General features: G+C 42.3%; 1 protein-coding gene across 10 annotated transcripts in view; it reads left to right on the top strand.

The window, feature by feature from the left end:
* Positions 1-25,023, top strand: part of Dnah11 (dynein, axonemal, heavy chain 11) — a 316,394-nt gene that overhangs the window by 71,471 nt on the left and 219,900 nt on the right. For 6 of the 10 annotated variants that reach the window (XM_039078093.2, XM_039078092.2, XM_039078091.2 and 3 more), the window contains 11 exons: positions 238-354; positions 456-542; positions 6,092-6,250; positions 7,177-7,260; positions 9,024-9,182; positions 10,126-10,248; positions 11,019-11,141; positions 12,860-12,940; positions 13,296-13,520; positions 13,935-14,026; positions 15,106-15,232. In XM_039078093.2, coding sequence (XP_038934021.1) covers positions 238-354; positions 456-542; positions 6,092-6,250; positions 7,177-7,260; positions 9,024-9,182; positions 10,126-10,248; positions 11,019-11,141; positions 12,860-12,940; positions 13,296-13,520; positions 13,935-14,026; positions 15,106-15,232 — 1,377 coding nt within the window. Of the gene's footprint in view, positions 1-237; positions 355-455; positions 543-6,091; positions 6,251-7,176; positions 7,261-9,023; positions 9,183-10,125; positions 10,249-11,018; positions 11,142-12,859; positions 12,941-13,295; positions 13,521-13,934; positions 14,027-15,105; positions 15,233-25,023 lie in introns of those variants that run through there. The other 4 variants (XM_039078094.2, XM_063262810.1, XM_063262809.1 and 1 more) reach the window with 3 other exon arrangements.

Raw genomic sequence — 25,023 nt, 5'->3', positions numbered from 1 at the left:
GGGATGAGTTTTTATTTTGAAAGATTTCTGCCAATTCTAACATGAAAGCAATACTGGTGCCTGGGAGATGCCCTGGCTCTAACGCCCTTCATCACTACACTGTAGCCTTGCGTTATTGACACAGCTTTACCTCTAAACGATGCCCTGGATCAGAGTAAAGAAATAAGAATTGTTTGACCTCATGTGGTTGAGTTGTTTCAGGAACTAAAGTGATATCCATTGCATCTTTTTGTACAGGAATTACCTGAAAGATGGGAAACCACCAAGAAGATCGCAGCCGTGGTCAGGCATGAGGTCTCGCCACTCCAAAACGCAGAGGTCACTCTTCTAAGGAAAAAATGTATTTTGTTTGATGTGAGTTGGTTACTGGGTTTGTGTTTGTTTAATTTTTAAGGAAAGTTTGAAAAGGATAACTAAAGCTATCTGACTGACATTCACTTTTGTCCTCTGATCAGGAAAAGCAAGCAGAATTCAGAGAGAGATTTAGGAGCTATGCCCCTCTTGGATTTAAGGCAGAGAATCCATACTCAGTGCTCGATAAGGTAATCCGTCCTCACCGGTATCATGTGCATAACAGTAGCCATGTTAGAATGGGAGTTTTATTTTCCCTACATTAGATCATTTTAAATTATGTTTCCTCCGAACATCACCATAATCACACAAGTGAAAATGACACAGAGACTGTGTGAACCCCTACCATATGTCAAGAATGTTATCAAGCCAGCCTTGGTAGCACAGGCCTGGGATCCTGGCAGCTTGTGAGACAGAGGCAGGATCGCAAAATCCAAGACTTGCCTAGATACAGAGTGAGTTTAGGGCTGGTCTGAGTAAGTTAGTCACATCCTATCTCAAACAAAAAGGGAGGATGAGATTTTAGATCAGTATGGAGGGAGCTTACCTAGTTGGGGAGGCCTTGAGTTCAATTTCCAATAAACATATGAGCAGACATATGAGCATGTATACAGACAGACAGACAGACAGACAGACACACACACACACATATACACCCCACAGTAAGGAGGAGATAAAAAAGAGCTTTAAAAAGTATATTACATTTTAATTACCACTATAGATCTACAAGATAGCTATGATTTTTCTCCTTCCAGATGATGAAATTTAGTGTATAGTTACTTTTATTTTTCTGGTTACAGTTCATAAATTTCAGAAATAAGATTACAGTTTTGGCTATCTAAATCTTTTAAAAGAAATTATCAGGGGCTGGGGATTTAGCTCAGTGGTAGAGCGCTTACCTAGGAAGCACAAGGCCCTGGGTTCGGTCCCCAGCTCCGAAAAAAAAAAAAAAAAAAAGAAATTATCAATTCTAACAGTGATGCTGCTTCCCAAGTGATTATTTTCCTCTGTGTTTTCCAGTGTAGAGATTGGTGCAGGGTCTTTGCACATATACACACACAGTAAATGCTCAACCAATGAACTCCTCCACCTCCAGTCGCCCACTGTATATAGGTATAACCACAGGAAAGCTCATAAGCCTGGTGTAAATATTGCTCAGTCTTCCAATGTATTTTTTTCATGAGTTACTTTATTACAAGAATTAACCTCAAATCCACATATGATTCATAGGAGACTTGATTCTTTGTGTTAAAAAAATACTTCAGGATCTTAACCTAGCAGTCCAAATGCTACAAAAATGACCCCATGAGAGAAGAATGTTTCCATTCGGGTGCTGTTCTTCTTCTGGGTTCTCCTTTGGGCTCTATCTTCACGCTTGGCATAGTATTTTCCCTTGGAATGGTGTCCAAATTGACATAGCTCTTCCCCCATTTTCCAAATCTGGCTTTGAATTGACTCTTTAATTGCTTTTAACCCTGCCCAGAAAGCACTGCTCTGTAGTCCCATCTTCCATTTGGCTGAAGAACGTTAGTTTATACTCATTGAAAAGGAGTGAGTTAGCATATGTTAATAAAGGATTGTTAAAAGACTATATCTAAACTCCAGGTGGTCTGAACAGATTGTGGATGGGGAAAAAAAAGTTTTTAACTTGACTCACCAATATGCTGTCTGCAAACATTTATGACAGATATGTATTGAATCTCGACACTTCCACACATACTGTAGCAGCTTATAGTTGCTTCTTACAAAGCGAGAGGTGCTCATCCTCCTCTGTTCAGGATGTGTAGCAGATACTTCAAACAGGATGGACCCAAGTTACCTTCCTCTTGTTAATATTTGGGTGTGCTTGTTTGGCTGGCAAATCCAGTACTTTGAAGAGTCAGGTTCAACCAGAGGGCATGGGTATTCTTGTTCTGCAGTGACATTGGGTGATTATATTCCAGTCATTTTGCCCCACAAGTGGAAGCCACTGACCTTCCAGGAACAAGACGGGTGATGGACTATGATAAATCCTCCCTCCCTCCCTCCCTCCCTCCCTCCCTCCCTCCCTCCCTCCCTCCCTCCCTTCCACTCTTTTCTTTCTGCAGTGAGATTTCATAGTAAGTTGCTGGTGATTGTTCAGAGCTAAAGACACAAAATAGGGGAATTACTCAAGATGAAAGGCTGTTGGCTTTGGAGAATATGCAGTCTGTGATGAGTCCTCTTGCCTGAAAGATGTTGGATGCATCACAGATGCACAGTTGTAAATCTGATGCTGTGCTCAGAAAGAAGCGAGAGAAATCTCTCATCAGCAGGATGGAGTATTTGAAAGGCGGTCGAAAGTAGGTGCGGATGTCAAATCTATGCTGCTGTAGTGACTCGTGAACATACCTGAACATACCGGAAGCCCACAGCTTTGAGATGGACACTTTTACCACAAGTATATGCTTATATCTGAACAGATGACCACAGGCTCACTGAGGTGGGTCTAGGAAAGTGCATCCAAAGTCTAGAACCTATATGAGGAGCCTCTGAGGTTTCTGTTGACCTCTGCTAAGCCTCAGAGTAACATGCAGGAAGAGGAAAGGAGTCCTCTGGAAATCTACAACATGAGCCTCTTGTCAGAAGCACCAGAGGTCCCCTTTATGCCTCCCAGGGATTGAGGAATTTTCAAAGCCAGGAAACGGAAGTGGCCAGTAGGAGAAAATTCAGATCTCTGGAGAACACAGTTCCAATCTTGGGCCTAGGGTCTTCATGGGAGCAACAAAGATAGTCAGATACCAGTGAGCAGGAAACAATGTGTAGCCATCACACCTGGGAGTCAGCAAGAGCCCTAGATGTAGAGCCATGTAAGGATCTTCAGATTCTAGAGGAAAAAAATGAGCACGCTGAAAAAGAAATGAGCAGCGTTCAGTTATGAGTCCATTAAAAACGTTCAGTTGAATCTGGAAAAGTACCAGTTACTTAAGGAAATGAAAATTACAGTTGCCTAGGATGTGCAACTCAGTAGTTAGGAAAATGAGCTAGTTAAGTGCATGTTATGTTGAAAGAAATGACTCAGAATGCAGCAAATAGATATAAGGAAACGGGGAAAAGAGAAGAAATATGGGGGAAGAAATTCTAATGTACCTAACTCCTGTGTCCTAGAAAACAGAATAAACAAAATGACAGATAGATCGAGGGTTCTCAAGAGCTTGATTGAGCACGAATCCATGGCTTCAAGAAGCTGAGCGAATCCCAAACGGGATAAGTGAAAGTGTGTCTGGTTTCATCAAAGTGAACTGCAGAATACCATGGGTGATCAGATAAAACCAGAATCAGTCGTGTCAAGAGGGTAAGAGCATCCCTCAGCAACCACAGAAACCAGGAGCCTCTAGCCATACCTTCCAAATCCTGAGTAGGGATCCAAGCACACTGGATTGCATAACACTGGGATGAACACAGTGCCCAGAGAGCCTTTACCTTCAGAAAGGGGGACAACAAGGTGAAATGTCACCTCAGGACAGAGCCACATGCCACCAGACCTCGGGAGGAGTGACCAGAGCGACAACTTCACCGCCAATGGTCTGGGAACAAGTACAGAAAGAACCAGAACTCGTGGCCACAGGGCACATTAACATAGAACTTGAAAGCTTCAGCACAAAATGCATACATTTTTTATAAAGATTTTTCCCCCAGAAATAGTAAGTCTATATGGTGTTTTTTCTCATCTTTGTAATAAAATATCTGGCAGGATTAATTTATGGAGGGGATTGTTTTGACTCACAGTCTGATGGCCTCATGGTGGCTGTCACAGTGGCAGGAGTGTGTGAGGCAGCTGGTCTCAGCTCATGAGCCAGGATCCGAAGCGGTGCTGATGCTGCTGACCCAGTTCACGGTCAGCCCATGGAATGGTGCCATTCGTCCACATTTAGAGCAGGTCCAGAGGTTTGTCTTCTAGGTGATTATGGATCTTATCAAGTTGAAAATACATCACAGTGACATAAAAGTCAGTAGGAAGAGAAATTAAAAAAAAAATAAGCCATTGGGACCTGGTATAACAGCTGTTTGTAGCTCGTTCATGTTGCGTTAGGTATTAAAGGTAACCTAGAGGGTTTTTAAGTACAGGGGAAGATGCTCGTGTCATATGCAAATGTGTGCAATTTAAGTAGGGGACTAAGTGTACTTGGATTTCAGGTACTTAAGACAGGGCCTTGGAATCTTCTGTAGATATAGAGGCACAAACATATTATACAACTGGCTAACGGCAGTGTTCTGACATTTAAAAATCTCTAAGAGCACATTAAAGTGTTTTCTTTGGCACTACACGCCAAAAACCAAGGCGAATGCATATATGGAGAAGATTCATATTTTAAAACACTAACATAATAAACAGAAAAATATTTGTTTGTCAAAAAAGGTTAAAATTGATGGGACGTAAAAAGATCAATTGTAGGTTTTAAGGAGGAAAAGTAAAGAAATTCTGTCGCTGGACCTTGGGAGGAAGAGGGAAGGGAATGTGAAACAGAAAGCAAAATCAAATCGGCTCTGCTTTGCAAAGTTAGGCACTTGGTGTCGGGTTGCAACCTGAGCCCAAGAGCAGAGGCTGCATATGGAGTGAGCATTGCAGACACAGCAACAGGAAGGACAAAGAGACCGTGAGCGACTGTGGTTACTCCTTTCACACTGTGAACACACTGCCCTGATAATAGAAAGTAAAACTAAGAGTTGCTCATCAAAGAAAGTGGAAAACAAACTGATTTCCACTAGATGCAAAACATTAGTTTTTCTATGTGGCAGGATAGTAGGTGAACCTTGGCAAAGGCGATTATTAGGAGAGATTCAAACTCTGTGTGGTGTGTGAGTGTGGGTGGGTGAGTGTATGTGTGTTAGTGTATGTGTGTGAGTGTGAGAGTGAATGTGTGTGTATGTGTGTGTGTGAGAGTGTGTGTGAATGTGTGAGTGTGTGTGTGAAAATCTACTCTGGATGTTGTTGGGCATGTGCATGCTTGTGTGTATACATTCTTGAGTGTGTCTCGTACTATTGATCATCCACAGAATCATTTTGAAGTTGGAGGTTTCCTTCCTCCCTTCTTTCTCTTTCTTTCCTCCCTTCTTTCCTTCTTTCTTTCATTTCCTCCCTTTCTTTCTTCCTCTTTTCTTTTCTTTTCTTTTCTTTTTTCTTTTCTTTTCTTTTCTTTCCTTCCTTTCCAGTGTCTTACTCTGTGGTCCAGGCTGGCTTTGAACTCTCAATGATCCACCTACCTCAGCCTTCTGCATGCTGGGATCATAAACATGATGTACTACTTACAAATAAAGGTGCGTTCTCTCTCGAGCGCACGCTCTTGCTCTCTCTCTCTCTCTCTCTTTCTCTCCCCCCCCTCCCCTTACCCTCTCCCCTCTCTTTCTTTTGGTTATTGTTTTGTTAAACTACGAAATCAAAGAGAAGTTGGAATTGGGGAAGGACTTACACGAGGGGGTACTGGGAGGAGAGGAAGGGCAGATATAATTTGTAAAGTAAATAAAAATATTAAAGCTAATTGTATATTAAAGCATACACGCACGCGCACACACACACACACACACGCGCGCGCGCTAAATCCCAACATGAAACTTCCCTTGTCCTTGAGCAAAATCTCAGCCTCACCATGAAACTAAAAATTTACCAGTAATTACCCTACAGAGTTTTTATTTAAATTTCCCTTTGAGACTCACAATTTGAATAATGCAGTAGCAGAACCAGGAATGGTGGCTTCAGTGCGCATGTGTGTTTTTTCCTCAGGCTAATCAGGAGCTTGAGGCTCTGGAGGAAGAGGTGGTGCAGATGCAAAACTGCGCACGTCTCTTCGAGGTGGTTCTTCCCGAGTACAAACAAATGAAGCAGTGCCGCAGGGAAGTCCGGCTGCTCAAAGAGCTCTGGGATATCATCGTTTACGTTAGGGTAAGACGGATTTCTGGGCAGCGGGGTCCTGCTTAGTAAGAGTTTTAAGTAAACGAGCAACTTTACTGTCTCTATCACTCTTTTTTGGGTTTCATAATGTCTTAATGTATGCACAGATTAGATTTCACTCCAGACCCCTATTCCCAGAATTAAGGTTCATAGATCTCTGTTAATGAAAGATTCTGCTCAACTATCAGCTGTTTCTACCTTTATTTAGTTCAGAGCAAAACCTCATATAATGAGCTGGCTACCTCAGATCCTTTGGCAGTATTATATAGAATATGAATTTAAAATTAACATATAAATCTGTGTTAACTACACAGTTGGCTGTGTATACACAGACACCCTGTTTGCATTTTCTATATCTGTATATAAACTGACACTTACTGAAAATATTTTACTTGCTTTTAGTTAATACTAAAAGGATATATATATATATATGTTTGAAAAACATACATCCTGCATAAATTCCTTATGTCAGTTGAAAGCCATGTAGAAATCTATTAACAAGACATGCAATATAAATAAATATATAAAATATGACCAAAAACTGGTTCATTAGATTTTTGTAATAATAAAGACTTTTGGCACAGCCTATTTTGTATTGCATGTAGAATTTGGAAGCCTGTTTTTAATAATATGCTTATTGATTTATTCAAACTGTGCAGGATGAAATCATGGCGACTGTGTGGAATTTATTACTGCTACTGGAAATTGATATATTACGGTGTTTTAGCCGTAAGCTTGACAAGTTTTGACGGTTCTTTTGTTTTAGAGATGAGGAAGTTTGACAAGTGCAGTTAATATTTTTAAAAAACTGTCTTCCCACTGGCCGGGAGTCCCCGCATGCCACCGGTTTGTATATTTTGCTGTGTGGGCCCATTTTCACCAAACGTTGACACTTTTCTCTCCGTGTACATTTTCAGAGAAGCATTGATAATTGGACTGAAACCCGGTGGAGGCAGGTCAACATGGAGCAGATGGACTTGGAGCTCAGAAGGTTCGCCAAGGCGAGTTGCATAACTGCCGGGCAGAGCCATTTATCTTTCTTAGAATTTGGTGTATCGGGTTCTGTTTCCTTATTTACTTCAAGCAGAATGAAACAAGATACTATGTCTTCCCCCACTCTCAGCCAGTCGTACATCTCCTCAAGCCCGCCTTTCTGTGAATGGGTTGATATAAGCACATTAGTGCATGCTTTTAAGGGTTAGTGGGCGTATGAGAGACAGCCCTGACTACCAGCTTGCTATGGCCATCTAGAGTGGAGAGGGAGACTGTGGGCATCAGGCCTAGGGCTGTAGTTTAGGAGCTGAGCCTCTGTTTCTTTCTTTAGCAAACATGGTTATTCTGTACCTAAAAAGGCACCCGTTGACTTGGCTCTTGGGTTCACATCTGGACTTGCATGGACTATGACAACTTTAGTCATTAGTGGTTACTCCAGCATCCCCAGAGCTTTGCCTACGTGAACTCACTGCCTTGAGTAGTCCTCATAGCTGCATGTGCCCCGAAGAGAGCAAAAATTCTTAAAGAAGGTCAAAGACTACAACAGCAAAAGGGAGATAAAACGTCCTCCTGTCAGGAATGGGCTGACAGACACACATGTTCCAGGGGCTCCTGAGCAGAGCCTGGGCAACTAAAGAAAAGAAGGAAGAAAGGGGGCAGGGAGGGAGGAAACAGGTGGGCTCTTTGCTTTCTTAGTTCTTTACAACGTCCTTGCCCCAGGTTGAGTGCTGTGATCAGCTTGTTCCCCTATTGTCCTAGACTCAAACTCCCTGATCCCAGTGACAACCCCACTTCCACTGCAGCCCTTAATGTTTAAAGGAATGGGCTCAACCTTTTACCCAGTTTTATGAATTTCTATCCTTGTTCCTTGGGCCAGGATGAAAGCTCAATGGACACTCTATTTAAAACATCTTTAGAACATACAATAGTTAAGTCCCATGAAAAAGATACAAATCACCAGGACTTCAGGGGTCCATCCAGAGGAACTATATATTCCAGGGAAGCATCATTAATCTGATTTTACTTGTGTTCCTAGAGGAAGCAAGGTTTTGTGCATGCCTGTACCTTTCTGAATTTGATTTCCCATGGGATACACGGTTAGCACTCCTGTGTAAGAAACTCTGGAACCTAGTATCTTCTTAGTAGATTCCTAATTTGGAGTGAGTGGATCCCTTTGCATTTCTCTAGATCAGCCTGTAGACTAGAACAGTGGTTCTCAGCCTTCCTAACAATGCAACCTTTTAAAATAGTTCCTCATACTGTGGTGACCTCCAACCATAAAATTATTTTCATTGCTATTGCATGGCTGTAATTTTGCTACTGTCATGAACTATAATGTAGATATATGTGTTTTCTGGTCATCTAAGGTGACCCTCATGAAAGAGTCATTCAGCCCCAAAGAGGTTGTAACCCACGGGTTGAGAACCATCGCTCTAGATGATCCAATGCTCTTCCTTGTATTTTTTCTATTGTTTAAAGATTGTTTAAAACAAAAGTAAACATTAAAAATTATTTATTGTGGGTTGGGGATTTAGCTCAGTGGTAGAGCGCTTGCCTAGGAAGCGCAAGGCCCTGGGTTCGGTCCCCAGCTCCGAAAAAAAGAACCTAAAAAAAAATTATTTATTGTATCTAGCCCTGGCCTCTTGTGTAGCTTCACTGTCTTTCCTAAACCATGGATGGAGAAAGGTCTGTGTTTCTTCCAAAGGAGATAAATTATAAGTGTAATCTTGTAATGTATAGGAATCTGGGCCCTTCCCTTATATTTCTTTAGGAAATTTGGTCACTGGACAAGGCTGTCCGTGTCTGGGATGCTTATTCAGGCCTGGAGGGCACTGTGAAGGACATGACAACCTCCCTGAGAGCAGTTGCAGAGTTGCAGAACCCTGCCCTCAGGGACAGGCATTGGCAGCAGCTGACGAACGCCATCGGGGTGCGTACCGGGGTTACCCTCACGGGGTAGTAACTTCTTAAGGTGTCACGCCTAGCTTGCCTCATCTGAGGTGCAGTGGAACATGTCAGGAAGCCTCCGATCATATGCACGAAGTCAGGCTACTTGAGGACCAGTAAATGATGGGAACTCAAGGAGCCGGCTGCTCACCCCAAGGACCAGTGAATGACCGGCCCCCAAGGAGCTCACTCCCTCACCCCCTTAACATCCTACTGGTTGTGTGGCCTCAAGAACGTCGCTTCCATAGTTTGGGTTTGTTTTTACTTTTATCATGGGATGAATTCTGCCTGTTTCCAGAGAGGACAACAGCCTCCCTGGAAAGCAGAGTGCTGTCCTCTCAGGACTGCAATCAAGATGGCTTTTTCTGCAGCCATTTAGCCAAGACCCCCTTTCATTTGTAAGAGACATGAGGTGACTTCAGGATGTAGGAAGAACCAAGTGCTTGTTAAATCCTTGGTGAAGGGATGTGGGCAAAAGGGATGGGGAGGTGAATGCGAGTTCTTTCGTATGATGAACCCAAACGAGTAAGGGTAACTTTTGCCAAGCCACTAGGATTAAATTAGTGGTGAAACTAGGTCGCGTCACAAGCAGTCGGAAATTACGTTCTGTGAGCCAGTCACTTCAGGAGAAAAGACAAATGGGCTGCCTCCTGGTTCCTGGGGTTGCAAGCGGGTTATAATAAATGAAGAGTGGGCACCTTCTTTAAAAATTATAGCAAAGGCAACAGGAAACGGGTTGAAAATAGAAGGGTACAAAGCAAAAGACAGCTCTGTGTTTGAACGTGACGGAGACTTGGCCCCGAGACTGTGCAGATGTAACTATAGATGAAGGCTCAGAAGCCATGTGCTAAGAGAGAACGACTATATTACCACATCTTCCAGGAACCATCGTTAAATAAAGCCTGCCTCTCTTTCTTCCTAACCAGGTCAGATTCTCGATAAACGACAGCACAACATTGGCAGACTTGCTGGCAGTGCAGCTGCACCAGGTAGAAGAGGACGTGAGAGACATTGTGGATAAGGCCGTGAAGGAGCTGGGCACAGAGAAGGTACCATCCTTGGGTGCTGGTGTCCACTATGGTGCTGGGCTTGTGCTTCTGCATAGAAGCCATTTGGAAGAGTTCACCGACCTGGGAGTACGGAAGCATATATTCAAGTTTTTCCTCTGCCACTGGGTGTCCTGGACCACTTAGAGTTATAGGAGATGAAGCAACAGGAGGGTCAGTCCTGATGAGGGGAGTAGGGGGCTGACTGTGTATCTCTTCCTTTATAGCAAGCAGCATTTTTAAGTGCTTGGTTGGCACAGTTGGCCTTCAATAATAGTAAGTGGTTATTGTTTCTGGAGTATAGAAGGGGACTTAGGGAAGTAATCAACTTACCTAGGTTTATTTGGAGCCTGAGGTCACCTTCAGGCCCTACATCCATCGATCTCATGCTGACTAATATATGAACAGTATCTGCCCTTGGTGTGGCTTTTTAAATCTTCTTGTACTTGGATCCCTTCAGGGAGTAGGATTTAAAACTCAGATCCAATAGAATAGTATTTGTATGAGGCCCGGTCCTTTGCAGTGACGGCATTTACAATGCAGTCTTGTCACCATGAAGCATCTAGAGAAAGAAAGTGAGGTCAAGTCACATTTGAAAAATTATTGATGTTAATTTTAATCATTTATAAGTAGCTATTTACAACTTGTGAATATAATTTATTTATAAATATTAGCATTACTATTAAACTTCTGGGAATTCTAGGTCATGGCTGAGAGATTGGCCCTAAATTTGATGGGGTGCACTTTAATTAACAGATCCTTCTGATTACTAGGTTATCACTGATGTCAGCCACACCTGGGAAGCCCTGGAATTTTCTTATGAGGTTCACCATAGAACAGGCACCCCACTGCTGAAGTCTGATGAACAGCTTTTTGAGACTCTAGAACATAACCAGGTAAAATGGATTTTTTAATAGATTTTAATTAATAATTTTAGACATTGATTTTTTTTCAAAATCACATACAAAGTCCTATTCATTTGTTTATTGAGCCCCTACTCACACCAGGCTCCAGGTGTGGGATCATTTGGCATTCAAAGTATGAACACCTGCTCTCGGGGCAGTGGCAGTTCAGAAAGCAGATGACACAAAGGAAGTCCTCTAGAATACTAAGGAGAGACAGACAGACTCTCAGAAGACTAAGGCGAGACAGACTGATTCCTAGAAGACTAAGGAGAGACAGACAGACTCTCAGAAGACTAAGGAGAGACAGACTGACTCCTAAGAGACTAAGGAGAGACAGACGGACTCCCAGAAGACTAAGGAGAGACAGATAGATACTCAGAAGAATAAGGAGAAACAAACTGACTCCTAGAAGAACTAAGGAGAGACAGTTAGACTCCTAGGAGACATAAAAGACAGACAGACTCCTAGGAGACTTAAGAATAGACAGACTGACTCATAGGGGACAATGAAGAGATAGACAGACTCCTAGGAGACTTAAGAATAGACAGACTGACTCCTAGAAGGCTAAGAAGAGACACTCCCACAAGACTAAGGAAAGACAGGCTCCTCGAAGGTCAGTGAGCGGCAAAGGCCTTCCAATCAGGAATGTGAGAGTGTCGGGTTCCTTGGAAGGTGATGATGCTTAGGCTGACCTTAAAGGATAGACTGGCAAAAAGAGGATCGCCAGGAAAGGATAGCTATGTAGTGGGACCAATGATGCTAGTGGTGTCTGGGACATCAGGAAGCAGCCATCTCTCAAGGGCCAATTGTTTTAGGTTCCTTGGAATATACTCCCCTCCACCCCACCACGGGAATAAGGAACCAGTAAGCTTGGAGACACAGGTGTGAGCACAGCATATATGGCTCGAATTGTAAAGCTAAGGAGAGGGGTGTCTCTCGAGGCCTTTGTGAGAAGAAATATGGATGAGAACATGAGAGTGTCTAAGAAGGAAATGACTGCCACTGTGATGAGCTGTAAACCTAGGGCACCAAGATTCTGGGCCGATTTGGTGTCAGCATCATTTCTATAAAGGCAAAGGCCAGTCAGAGCCCAGCACAAAGGCTCCTGTAGCATGAGGGCTGGGAGGCCATTGTTACTATTCAGTGAGCTGGATAGAGAGAGGAAGGAGACAAGGCCCAGCGCCTTGAGGGAGGCTGCATTTGATTAACAACAGGATAGGTGGGGAAGGGTAAGAGACTGTGAACAGGGAAATGAGGGAACAGGGTATTGCATAGAGACCAAGCCTGGGATTTTACTTCAAAGAGGAACTATGTGTATCAAATCCTTAGAGTGAAGTAGAACCAGAGGTCACAACACAGTGAAGTCCTGAGATTTCATTGTGACCATGTTGACAAGTGATTGTCACACTGTTGCCAGCAAGTCTTGGTGACAAGATGGTTGCAGAGCATAGCAGTTGGCTGAGAGGGAAGAAGCTTACAGGAAATTTTAACTTTTTGAGATCTACGTGCACGCGCGCGCGCGCACACACACACACACACACACACACACATACACACACACACACACCCCTTTGGAATGGTGAACAGGCAGGGCCTAGGGGCTGAGTGAATGAGTAAAGAATGCTTTAATTTTTAAGCTGTTTCTAGTACCCATTAGGTGGTGAATTAATTAATTAATTAATTTATTTATTTATTTATTTATGTGACAGAGTTTCTTACTGGGACTTGGGACTAGCTGGCTAGCCACTGAACCTTTGGGATCTGCCTATTCCCATGCTGGAATATTACAAGTGTGTACCACTCTTTGCTTTCTTTATATGGGAGCTTGTGGGGATGCAAACTCAGGTCCTTATGATCTCAAAACAAGTACTTTATGGACTGAGCCCAACTTCTCAGTCTCCCCAACATAGATTTTTGCCTACACAGAAGGACATGACCTTCTTGTAGAAGATATGTTAAATGCATCTCATTTCTTTGGTTGGATGAGTCAGCAAGCTATGTATTCTTTGACTCATTTTGTAAAAGTTTGATAGAGCCTGTCTGGGTCCCATGCAAGGTGCGAGAACAGAGAAGCACTCAGGACAGCCTTCCCCGCGACCCTGAGTCCCCCAGTTATCCACTGACAAGTGCCTGGTTGCCTTTCAGGTTCAGTTGCAGACTCTTCTTCAGAGCAAGTATGTGGAATACTTCATTGATCAAGTCCTAAGCTGGCAAAACAAGCTAAATGTCGCCGATGCAGTCATCTTTACTTGGATGCAAGTCCAGCGAACCTGGTCTCACTTGGAAAGCATCTTCGTCTGTTCAGAAGATATTCGAATCCAGCTTGTGGAAGATGCCCAAAGATTTGATGAAGTAGATGCTGAGTTTAAGGTTTGTCAGACATAGGCCTGTCCTGTTCTAGTAAGGTTTTCACAATGTTCAAATCCATGTAAAGTTCAACAGTAAAAAAACAAAAACAAAAAAAACTATAATGTGTTAGATTTATAAAATGTAATATGTGCCTTTCAGTATATAGGAGTCAGAAAACTGAAATTGTATGTTTTTACAAATCTTGCTGTCTCCATATCAACTGTTCAAGGCTGTCACTGTGACATGACAGATGCTATGTTACACAGCGAAGTTACATTAATAAGCATGGTTTTTTACACAGAAACAAACATGGTACCAGGCATCCCTAGCGTCTCCTGAACACCATTCACTCAACTGTTACACTCTCCAATTCTGATCCCCTCTGTGAAAGGAGAATGGATGAATTTCTAATGCCTATGTTTTACTTTTATATAGGAGTTAATGTTCAAGACAGCCAAGATAAAAAACGTCTTAGAAGCAACATGCAGACCCCACCTCTATGAGAAACTTAAAGATTTTCAGCACAGGTAAGAAAAGGAGCAGGGGGACCAGTTGACACATATTTCTTTCACATTCTAACGATGTTTAATCACATGTAATAGAAGTCGCTCTGTGCTCTCTGTAGTTGTCTTGTGAGTATTAGGTCAGGTTCCTGATAACTGATCAATTCTTTCATTACATCATCCTACACATACTGATTAAACACCTACTATGTGCCAAAAGCCAGGACAGCTCTCATTTGCTCATAGTCTTTTAGTCAGGGTATATGTGTATACATATATATATATATGTATATGTGTGTATGTATATATGTGTGTATATGTGTATGAATGTATATGTGTATATACATATATATAATAAGGTATATTCCAATTCATTTCCCCTTATCTCAATGATCATCTCATTCTTCTCCTCCTTTGTTATTTTTCAGTAGTTTTGATTCCAGAATATCATTGAACCCAAAGGGATCCTCCTGCCTCAGCTTTCCAAGTGCCACATTATGGAATGAGCTATGTGTATGCTTTATGCTTTGAACTATATATCACCCTTAAGGAATATCTCAATGCTTTCAAAATCTTTTCCCTAAGGGCTATTTGTAAAGTCACATTAACATATAATCCATAGGAACATTCGGGCTTTTGCTTTAAAATGAGCAAAACAACAATTTAGACAAGATGCTTCCTGATAGGATGTGGTTGTTACTATTTAGTCAATGGTTAGGAGTTTGGATGATAATGCAGCAGCAGTTCTGGATCTTATGGCTCCGCTGAATGCCAGAGAAGGTCAGAGTCACTTGTGTTTTACAGATATCCATTTGGGAAAGGGCTTTGCCCAGTTGTAGCTTTTCTACTGCGACTTATGCTTCAGATGAGCAATGTCAAATGGTAGTCTTCATCAGAAGCAATGAGTATCATAAACCCAAGTCTGGTGTATAATGGTGTGTGAGTGTATATGTCCCCTCAACTCCCATGACCCTGGCTGTAAGTAGGTGTTGAAGGTGGAGGAGGGAGCTATGAAAGAGCGAGCTTCCTGGTTGAACGGAGTCACGGTCGATGTCAGTGTCAGAAGCACAGGACTTGCTTAAGAAGGGTCTTTGTTCATGCAGGCTCTCTCTTTGTGAAAAAGCCCTGGCTGAGTACCTGGAAACCAAGCGGGTCACGTTCTCCCGCTTCTACTTCATCTCCTCCGCAGACTTGCTGGACCTTCTCTCCAAGGGAGCACAGCCGAAGCAGGTAATGGTTTTGGAAGTCCTGTGCTCTGCTGATTAGCTAAGTGTCCCAGTTTCTCCGTCATTATCAGATGCCATCTGTCACATCGCATGTGCCAGGAACTAGAAAATCTGCATCTAAATTTCTTAATGTAGCAACAGAGGGAAAGGAGAGGCTAAGCTCTGTGGGGAGTAGCAGGAGCAACTGCCCTGGCACTAAGCAAAAGGTAGCATCCTGGGACAGGGGACAGGCCTGCCTTCTCACCTGGATTCCTCCCTCTGTCCACGCAAAAGTGACGTACCACCGGTTCCCACATCCACAGATCGACAGTGAGAGTGAAGGAGTGCTTAAATTACCTTGTGTAATCTGAGATCTCATCGCAGAGACAAGCTGTATGGGTCCTGAAACAGTCCTGCTGGGAACATTTAAAAGCTGTCACTGTCCCTCAGATTCATGGTCTCCACTGATCTCCTAAGGTTATGAAGGTGCTTGTAGCCACTCCTAGGACACAGTGTTAGTCTCTAGACTGAAGTTCATGCTTTTTTGTTGTGAAGTTTATATACCTCAGAAAAAGCCAACTCTTTCTCCAGATACTTTCATGTGCTCTCTGCGAAACCTTTATCAATTTACAATGCAGTTTTACGATACAATATGCATTTTGCTGTTGGCTAGATGCAGTAGTTGTCATGACTATTTTTCCTTGGTTATAATTTAACTTTAAGGGTTGAATTGAATACTCTTGTTGCTCCATACAAGTGAGATATTTCTACAAATACTAGGGTTATTAGTCAACACGGACAACATTTTCTGGGGCCCCATTTAGGTCCCATTTGTGTCTTCATGCTTGCTCTGGGTTGGCTCTGCGAAGAAAATCCCTCTGGTTGGGTAACATTCATGCTTTGCATATTAATACAGCTTGCAATTAGATTCTTTAAAAAAAAAACTAATCTCAAACATAATCATCATCACCACACTTACACTCCAATAAGCCTCACAGATGTTCTCACGACCAGTGGGTGGAGTTTTAAGACGAGAGCTGTTCCGTTAACCTCTCGAGTCCCAAAGACATTTCAAGTTCAAATGCTTATAATACAAGTTCAAATTCCTGCATGGAAAACAAATGCATGTAAGTCTGGAGCAGGACAATGCTGCCTTTCTTTTAAACACAGCCCTTCAAATACGTAAACGTGTGTACCCACAGTGTTAATGCTGCAGAACAATAAGCACAAGATACTAAAATTTTTAACCCCAAATGTGCCCTGTTGAATACCTTTATACTAGTAGAAGACCCTTTTATAACACTTTGGGCAGGTATTTTAAGTCCTCAGTCTACTGTTCTCATTAAAAATTAATGAGTGTACTGAAAACAATTGGTCAAGATCAATATGGCAGCCCCAGCTCATCAGTGTGAAGCCCAGGCTTTCAGGCAGTTCTTGGGTATAACAGTGATTGTTCATTCCCTTTTCTGGCTACTTATGATGAGGAAGAGTTTAGGGGGTGATTTGCGGGACAGAGGACTGAACGAGGGCCTCATACATGCTAGGGCACATTTTCCGTAGTTTCCCAACTGTCCCTGACTGTCAGGCAGTTGCTACCATTTACCCTCACACTCAGTACTGAGGATCCACACGCTGAGTATTAGGCTAGCTGGCCATTCAACCCCAAAGTGCTGGGATTAAGAACATGTACCACCCCGTTGAACCCAGCTTTTTTGCCTTTGTTCTGGAGACAAGACTGAGACCTATATGCTTGCAAGGCCAGCATTGTGCTGACTGAGAAGTCTCCCTAGCTTTCTTTCTAATAACAACTTTTTAGAACATGCTTAAAGGCCCACCCAAACCATACCTTGACTTGGTATACAGGTCCTTGATACCAACTTGTTTCACTTGCTGGTGTTATGTATCTCTCTAAATCCCCCTGTAGTTGTCACAAGCCTTCATACCTCCATATTAACAAATCATCTTTTCTAGCTAGTGTTAGTTTGCCTCACTGCTGTAACCCACCCTCATTTTATTCATAGGATTATGATCAAACTCTTAAAACAACAATTCTAGACACACAGCTTTTAGCACTAGAACTAGTATTGTCCTTAGTGAACAGCTGGAAAATATAAAGTGTTAAGGATGTTAACTTACTATGAAGCCAAGGGCTGGAGCACGGCACAGTGATGTCTGGATGTCCCACAGCCCTATTGACAAAAGCCCTCGACAAGGTCTTCATTCCATACAAATGAGAGGTCAGGTCACATGGCTGTAGGGATGGTGTGGTTGTCCTAACCTACTAGCTTTGAAGTGGTTTAATTTCTGGTTGAGTCTGCAATCTTCCGAAGAAGGCACATTATTTCAAATCACTCGAGATGTAATTTCACTGAAACTATTTAGAAATGTTTTTATACTTTGAAAACTTGATACAATGTATTTTACTTAGAATTTTATACATATATGATACATCGTTTCATACGCATATAATGTAGTGTTTTGGTCAAATCTATTCACCATTTCTTTCCTCCAGTTCCTCTTCCCCTATCCATTTTTCTTCTCCTCCCCCAACCCCACTCTGTTTCTCCTATGACTCTGTTAGTACACTTAGTGCTGTCTGCATGTACATGGTTGTAGAACCACCTCCCGCTGCAGGGGACTTTCCCCTTCCCAGCAGTCATTAGTTACTAGTAGCTTCTCATCTAGGGAGACATTTATGAGCCCCTTCCTTGTCCATGCTGGGATTTCAGCTGGCTTGATCCTGTACAGTTACAGTTCTGAGTTCGTGTTTGCAATGGCTCCATCATGTCCAGCAAATAATGGTTCATGAAGATGTCTCGTACTTTTTTCTCTTACAACCTTACAAACCCCTTCTCCCATAAGTATCCCTGGCCTTGGGTAGAGGGCATGTGGAAAACAACTCTGAGTCATTCTGGTTCATTTAACATGTTATCACATTGTTAATAACATAATGTTATCAGAAAGTACTCACCAGTCTTGGTGGCAAAAATAGCAACTCCAGAGGGACCTGTTTCACAGGGGATCAGTAAGGTCCTCAGACTAATTTGTGTAGTCTGGAGCCACAACATAGTTTGCTTCATTGTCTGAGAGGTCACCATGCATTATGAATTCTTGGTCACTAGCTATGAAACCGTTTCGTCTTGTGCATTTGGACAGCGTAGCTTAGCCGTCTTCTCTTACCCCATTTGCAATATCAAAATCAGTTTCTGACCTCCAGACAGAGCGTGTCCATTTCTGCCTTTTGTGCTGACATTCTTAAATGTGCTCCTGGTAGTGTGACCAAGATAACACGAGATGGCAGCTTGTGCAGTAACAATGCAATTGGCCCATAAAAGACACCCTTGTGTGCAGATAACTCATCTTGACATTTTGTGAATGGCTCGAATTCTTCACTTACCCCACCCCCCCCCCACACTTAATTTAAGAATGTTGGTCCAAGAGAGTGGCTGAAGTTAATTGTGGAATTTGTTCAGCCTGAACTTTTCAAGCAGGGAGGTCTGAGGTGGAGGCTGTTTCCATTCTGTTCCCGATTTAAGGCACTGGGGCAGCCATGCCAAAGACTCAGTTTGGCGTATCCTGGATGTCTGCAGCCAGGATTGGCAGTCACTAAACTAGGTTTAGCTCAGGATTTGAAGATTTCTCTCCCTTTGAAATCCAGCCCAACCTCCTCAGTGCATAGATTATCTGCACGACAATGGACTGATCTTCCTGTTCATCGCTGCAGAAATAAAACTTTACACATACTCGTAGCATTCACAGGCTTCATGCAGTAGTGATGTATGACACATTCTTTATTAAAAAGTATTATTAAATATTATTTATTAAAAAATATCCGTATGTGCGTGTACTAAACAAGTGTAGCAAATTTAAATGATACTAGAATACTCTTGCATGCCCTTCTAAGGTGTAGCTGTAACTTAATGTAACTTAGACAATTCTGGATAGTTTTAGCCAGTGGGTTCTAATGAAGTGACAGCTAAGGTTTTTCCTAGGAAAGATTTTTTTCTCCCCTGTATTCACTGTGGGGAGTTTAGCTAATATATGGTGATTGACTCATGGAGAGTCCTTCATCATGGAGCTAAACTGAAGAAGAAACTTCTATGTAATATAATACAATAATATATATATTATATGATGATTTGTATATTTGTGTCATGAACCACATGTGACTATTGAGTGCCTGAGGTGTAGCAACCAAATACTTGACCTTTTAATTTTAACCAGTTTGATTAATTTAGTTGTTCAGCTATTAGGAAACTTTATTAGGATCACAACAGCTTGGGTGAGTCTGCCATTGACCTTGGAAATCTTAGGAACTCTAAAGACAGATGAAGTATTATTTTTGATGATCATTCCTGAACAAAATATTCTATAGATATGAAATACACACCTTGTTTCCAAGACCTATTAGTAAAGGAAGGCAAACCATTTCGTGAAGTTTCATGCTCATCCGCATATTAAAACGATGTGCTGGATGTACCAGATTAAATATGTCAAAGCATATTTCACTTGTGGGAATGCTATTTTAATACAGGTGTCAGAGAGCCTCATTGGTGGAACTGAGTTCACCAGGTGTCCACTGAAGTGACGAGATGAATAGTACACATGCTCAGGGAATGCCCTTTAAGGGCAGGAACACAACACTAGACTACACGAGAGGAAACGGGCCAACTTATCTTTGAAGAAGTCTTCCACACTGAAGCAAGGAGACAGATGGCAAGCAACAGATGGTTCTTACACACTGTCAACATTGGCAGGCAGGAAGGTGATGCTGGGAAACAGGCTGACTATTATGATGGAAGGCATTGCCAGATCTTAGGCGGGCACAGACTAGACCACATCTGTGTACAGTGTGTTTGCATAGAGACCCTTATGTGTACAAAGACCCACATCCATTTGCAGTGTTTGTACAGAGACCCATGGCCATGTGCAGTTTATTTATACAGAGACCCACATCCATGTGCAATGTGTTTGCACAGATACCCACATCCATGTGCAGTGTGTTTGCAAAGACACCCACATCCATGTGCAGTGTTTGCATGGAGAACCACATCCATGTGCAGTGTTTGCATGGAGAACCACATCCATGTGCAGTGTTTGCACAGAGACCCACATCCATGTGCAGTGTTTGCATGGAGAACCACATCCATGTTCAGTGTTTGCATAAAGAACCACATCCATGCACAGTGTTTGCACAGAGACCCACACTCATGTGCAGTGTGTTTGTACAGAGAACCACATCCATGTTCGGTGTTTGCACAGAGAACCACATCCATGTGCAGTGTTTGCACAGAGACCCACATCCATGTGCAGTGTGTTTGCAAAGACACCCACATCCATGTGCAGTGTTTGCATGGAGAACCACATCCATGTGCAGTGTTTGCATGGAGAACCACATCCATGTTCAGTGTTTGCATAGAGAACCACATCCATGCACAGTGTTTGCACAGAGACCCACACTCATGTGCAGTGTGTTTGTACAGAGAACCACATCCACGTTCGGTGTTTGCACAGAGAACCACATCCATGTGCAATGTTTGCACAGAGACCCACACTCATGTGCAGTGTGTTTGTATAGAGATCCACATCTGTGTGGAGTGTGTTTATATGAGCAGCTTCTTTCCTGACTTCAATTTCCTACAATTTCATGAAATTGTAGAAGTTTCTGCACTGGGATTTCAGGGTGATGGGGCTCAGAAACTACTGAGTAGTGTTATACCTTGAGTACAAGGTGATATTCTTCTACAGAGAGCTAAGAGGAAATAGCCCTCAGATGCAGATGCAGTTGAGGGTTTGCAAATCAAACAGCTTTACTTGAAGTGAAACCAACCACAAATCCCATTTTTTCTCATGAAATGGAACTCAGGAGGGAGGGCCCGGGAAGTGGCTCAACAGAGAAAGCACACTTGTCCTGTGGAGACCAGAGGTTAGCTCCCCAGAGCAAGTGGACTGGCTAGCTTAGCTGCAGCTAGAAGAGACCACTGACAATCAACATAAGCTTAGGCCTATACATGGCATAATACCCATCCCCCCACACACTACACACTCAAATGCACACAACACACTCATAAAACGCTCCTTCAAATACCCAAAACCACACTGGGAGAATCTTAAATTCTTAAAGTGGAGGAAAGAAATTGCCCCTGACCTAGAGTAGAGTTGAGGAAGGAGTAAAGAACCAGCAACGGATGCAAACCCACAGAAGGCAGTTGCTTGTTGTCAGCCTTCCTGTTGAACAAGAAAAAGAAGTTTCTCATGGAAGTGTGGGTGTTGGTAGACACTACCCAGTGGGACACCTTGTCCTTTTGTAAATGGACCCCTTTATCTCAAGTCAGCCTGACATATAGAGGATTAAACTTTTAGGTATGTGTTTAAAACATGGTATGAAGCTTTCAAATATATTTCATATCCAATGGAAATGATCTTTTATTATCCTATCAATAAAGTTAAATACTTAAACATGGTTTATGTAACAATCTATCTCTTTCATTTTGTAAACTATGTTGCCACTGCTTAGAACTCTACTAAAGCAATTCCATCACTGGAATTCCTTCCATAGCCGATTTGTATACTATACAATAATATCAAAGAGTTATAACCTGAGAGTAAAGCAAATGCCTCTTTAATGTTATGTTTTGCCAGCAAGGAGTTCTAGCCCTATCCTTGGTTTGCCATTACTTATTAAGACTTCTTGATTTTAGTGAAGTTCAATGGGTAGGACTTTCAGAAACATACTTTTCTTCCGGGAAAAAGAAAAGCTGGATAAAACACTGAACTTAATCTATTTTAATGCAGTGAAGAGCATTGTCTAAAGGACATTGGAGAGAATTAGGTTTCAGGGACAAAGATAGGAGGGGAAGGGGAGACACAGAGGCCTTTGCCTGACATTGGGCGTAGCTCTTTCTCTTGAGATGTGAAGTGATTCATAGATGTGTCAAACTGGTTAGCATTCTCCTTAGTCTCGCAGAACTTGAAAGAAAAAATAAAAACACCACAAAAACTCTAAATGCAGGCCCACCAGTGTAAGGACATTATCTGGAGTATCAAAACAGCAAGAAGTGGCTTTAAGGTCATTGGGTATAAATTTGCTGGAGTTCAGGGCAGTACGGGGTTGGGAGAGAGATTATATTATATATCTTATCTAAAACTCAGTTCTACTTAGCTATAGATTGCCATGGGAAGGGTAAGACAAGGAAATAGAGCTAAACATGTGGGGGAAGATATTTATGGCCTCAGATTTGAAAAATTATCTTAAAATGGAATATAATAATAATTGGGTGTGTTGAGATTTGATTGTGCTAACCTTAAAAAATTTTAAAAACTACTAATAATGCAAAAATCAAAGTGGGAAATGATGTTGCAGTGTGTTAAAAGATGTATATAGAACATATATATGATATGTGTGTATATGATATATATGTGTATATACGTATATCTGTGTATATGTACATATATGTATATGAACCCTGTGAAGAAGGTAAGGTTGGTGGTACTCCAGTATATACAGATGAGCAGAGCGTTCAACCCAGGTAGTTCATACATGGGTGTTTCCTAGTGGCTGGCAGACATAAGCAGTCAAATCATCCAAGAAAAGTAACAAAACCCATAATGGGACAGACACAGTACTGCTTCTGGTCATGATAGCATAATAGGAGCTAGATTTAATCTCCTACCTAGAACTAACAATTCTGACAAAAGATAGCATTATTAATCCTGGATGGTAGACAGTAGAAACTGTGATTTACAAGGAGCAAGAAGCAGGCAAGTGAGTACCATGATGGCTGCCTTGGGCTCCAGTCTTCAGAACAGGATACCTGGAGGCAAGAAAAAGTGATCTCTAAAACCTTAAGAGGCTCCTGTGAGTGAGTTAGGGGAAGGTTTGATTAGTGAGTGTGTGTGAGGGAATGACCCATCTGAGAGGATTGGAGACAAAAGCACCGATATTCACAGGCTAGGAGCAGTGTCTATGTCCATGTCTGAGGCCAGACACCCTTAGGATTTATTGGTAGACTACAGTGAAGATCTTGCCTGATTGTGAGGAATAATTAGCTCTGTGTTGCACACTATTCTAATCCTGCCAAACAATGTTTTTCATAGCTAAATCTTCAAGATCAAAAGTTTCTAAACAACTTTACTGAATTACAGATATCACTGAAGAACAAACGGATGACTGGTGTCTTAGGGTTTTACTGCTGTGAGCAGACACCATGACCAAGGCAACTCTTATAAAAGACAACATTTAATTGGGGCTGGCTTACAGGTTCAGAGGTTCAGTCCATTACCATCAAGGGTTCCTGGCAGCAGACAGGCAGGCATAGTGCTGGAGAAGGAGCTGAGAGTTCTACATCTTTATCCAAAGGAAGCCAGGAGCAGACTGACGTCCAGGTGGGATTGCAAGGTGGTAAAACCACTCTGGAAATCAGTCAGGCGGTTCCTCAAAAACTGGACCTAGTACTACCTGAGGACCTAGCTATACCACTTCTGGGCATATACCCAAAAGCTACTCCAACATATAACAGGGACACATGCTCTACTATGTCCATAGCAGCCTTATTTATAATAGCCAGAAGCTGGAAATAACCCAGATGTCCCTCACCAGAGGAATGGATGCAGAAAATGTGGTACATTTGCAAAACAGAGTACTAGTCAGCTATTAAAAACAATGACTTCATGAAATTCTTAGTCAAATGGATGGTACTAAAAGGTATCATCCTGAGTGAGGTAACCCAATCACAAAAAAACCGCACATGGTATGTACTCACTGATAAGTGGATTATTAGCCCAAAAGCTGGGATTACCCAACATACAATTAATAAGGCCACATGAAGCTCAAGAAGAAGGATGACCAAAGTATGGATGTTTCAGTCCTTCTTAGAAGGGAGAACAAAAATTTCATAGGAAGTATGGAGAAATGCATAGAGCAGAGACTGAAGGAAAGGCCATCCAGAGACTGCCCCACCTGGGGATCTAGGCCATATACAGCCACCAAACCCAGACAATATTGCTGATGCCAAGAAGTGCATGCTGACAGGATCCTGTTATAGCTGTCTCCAGCTATATGAGAGGCTCTGCCAGAACATGATAAATACAGAGGAGGATGCTCATAGACAACCATTGAACTGAGAATGGGGTCCCCATTGGAAGAGTTAGAGAAAGGACTGAAGGACCTGAAGGGGCTTGCAACCCCATAAGAACAGCAATACCAACCAAACAGAGCTCCCAGGGACTAAACCACCATCCAAAGAGTACACATGGACAGACCCATGACTCCAGCTGCATGTGTAGAAGAGGATGACATCAATGGACATCAATGGGAGGAGAAGCCCTTGGTTCTGTCAAGGCTCAATGCCCAGTGTAGGGCAATGTCAGGGTGGGGAGGCAGGAAGGGCTGGGTGGGGGAATACCTTCATAGAAGCAGGGGGAGGGGGATGGAGTTAGGGGGTTTATGGATGGGAAACTGGGAAAGAGGATAACATTTGAAATGTAAATAAAAAACATTCAAAAAGAAAACTGACCTCAAAATAACCCAGGTGTTAGAACTGGCAGGCAAAGTGTGTCAGTTGTTACATCTGTATTCCGTGTATACAAACGGCAAGCAGAGATACAGAAATCCTAAGAAAGTTTCCTATGCACTATACCTTTCTAAAGTAGGGGGGAGGAAGAGGGAGAGAAATATTTGCAAAAGTACAGCCAAATATTTCCAGATTGATGGAAAGTGTGAATTTATGAGACTTAGTAACACATGGGTGTAATCCCAATGCCCAGGAGTTGAAGCAGGAGGCATACCATAAACTCGAGACTAACCTGGGATATAAA

The sequence above is a fragment of the Rattus norvegicus genome, chromosome 6, assembly GCF_036323735.1.
Source record: "Rattus norvegicus strain BN/NHsdMcwi chromosome 6, GRCr8, whole genome shotgun sequence".
Taxonomy (NCBI): domain Eukaryota; kingdom Metazoa; phylum Chordata; class Mammalia; order Rodentia; family Muridae; genus Rattus; species Rattus norvegicus.
This window is presented reverse-complemented; position numbering and strand designations above follow the sequence as displayed.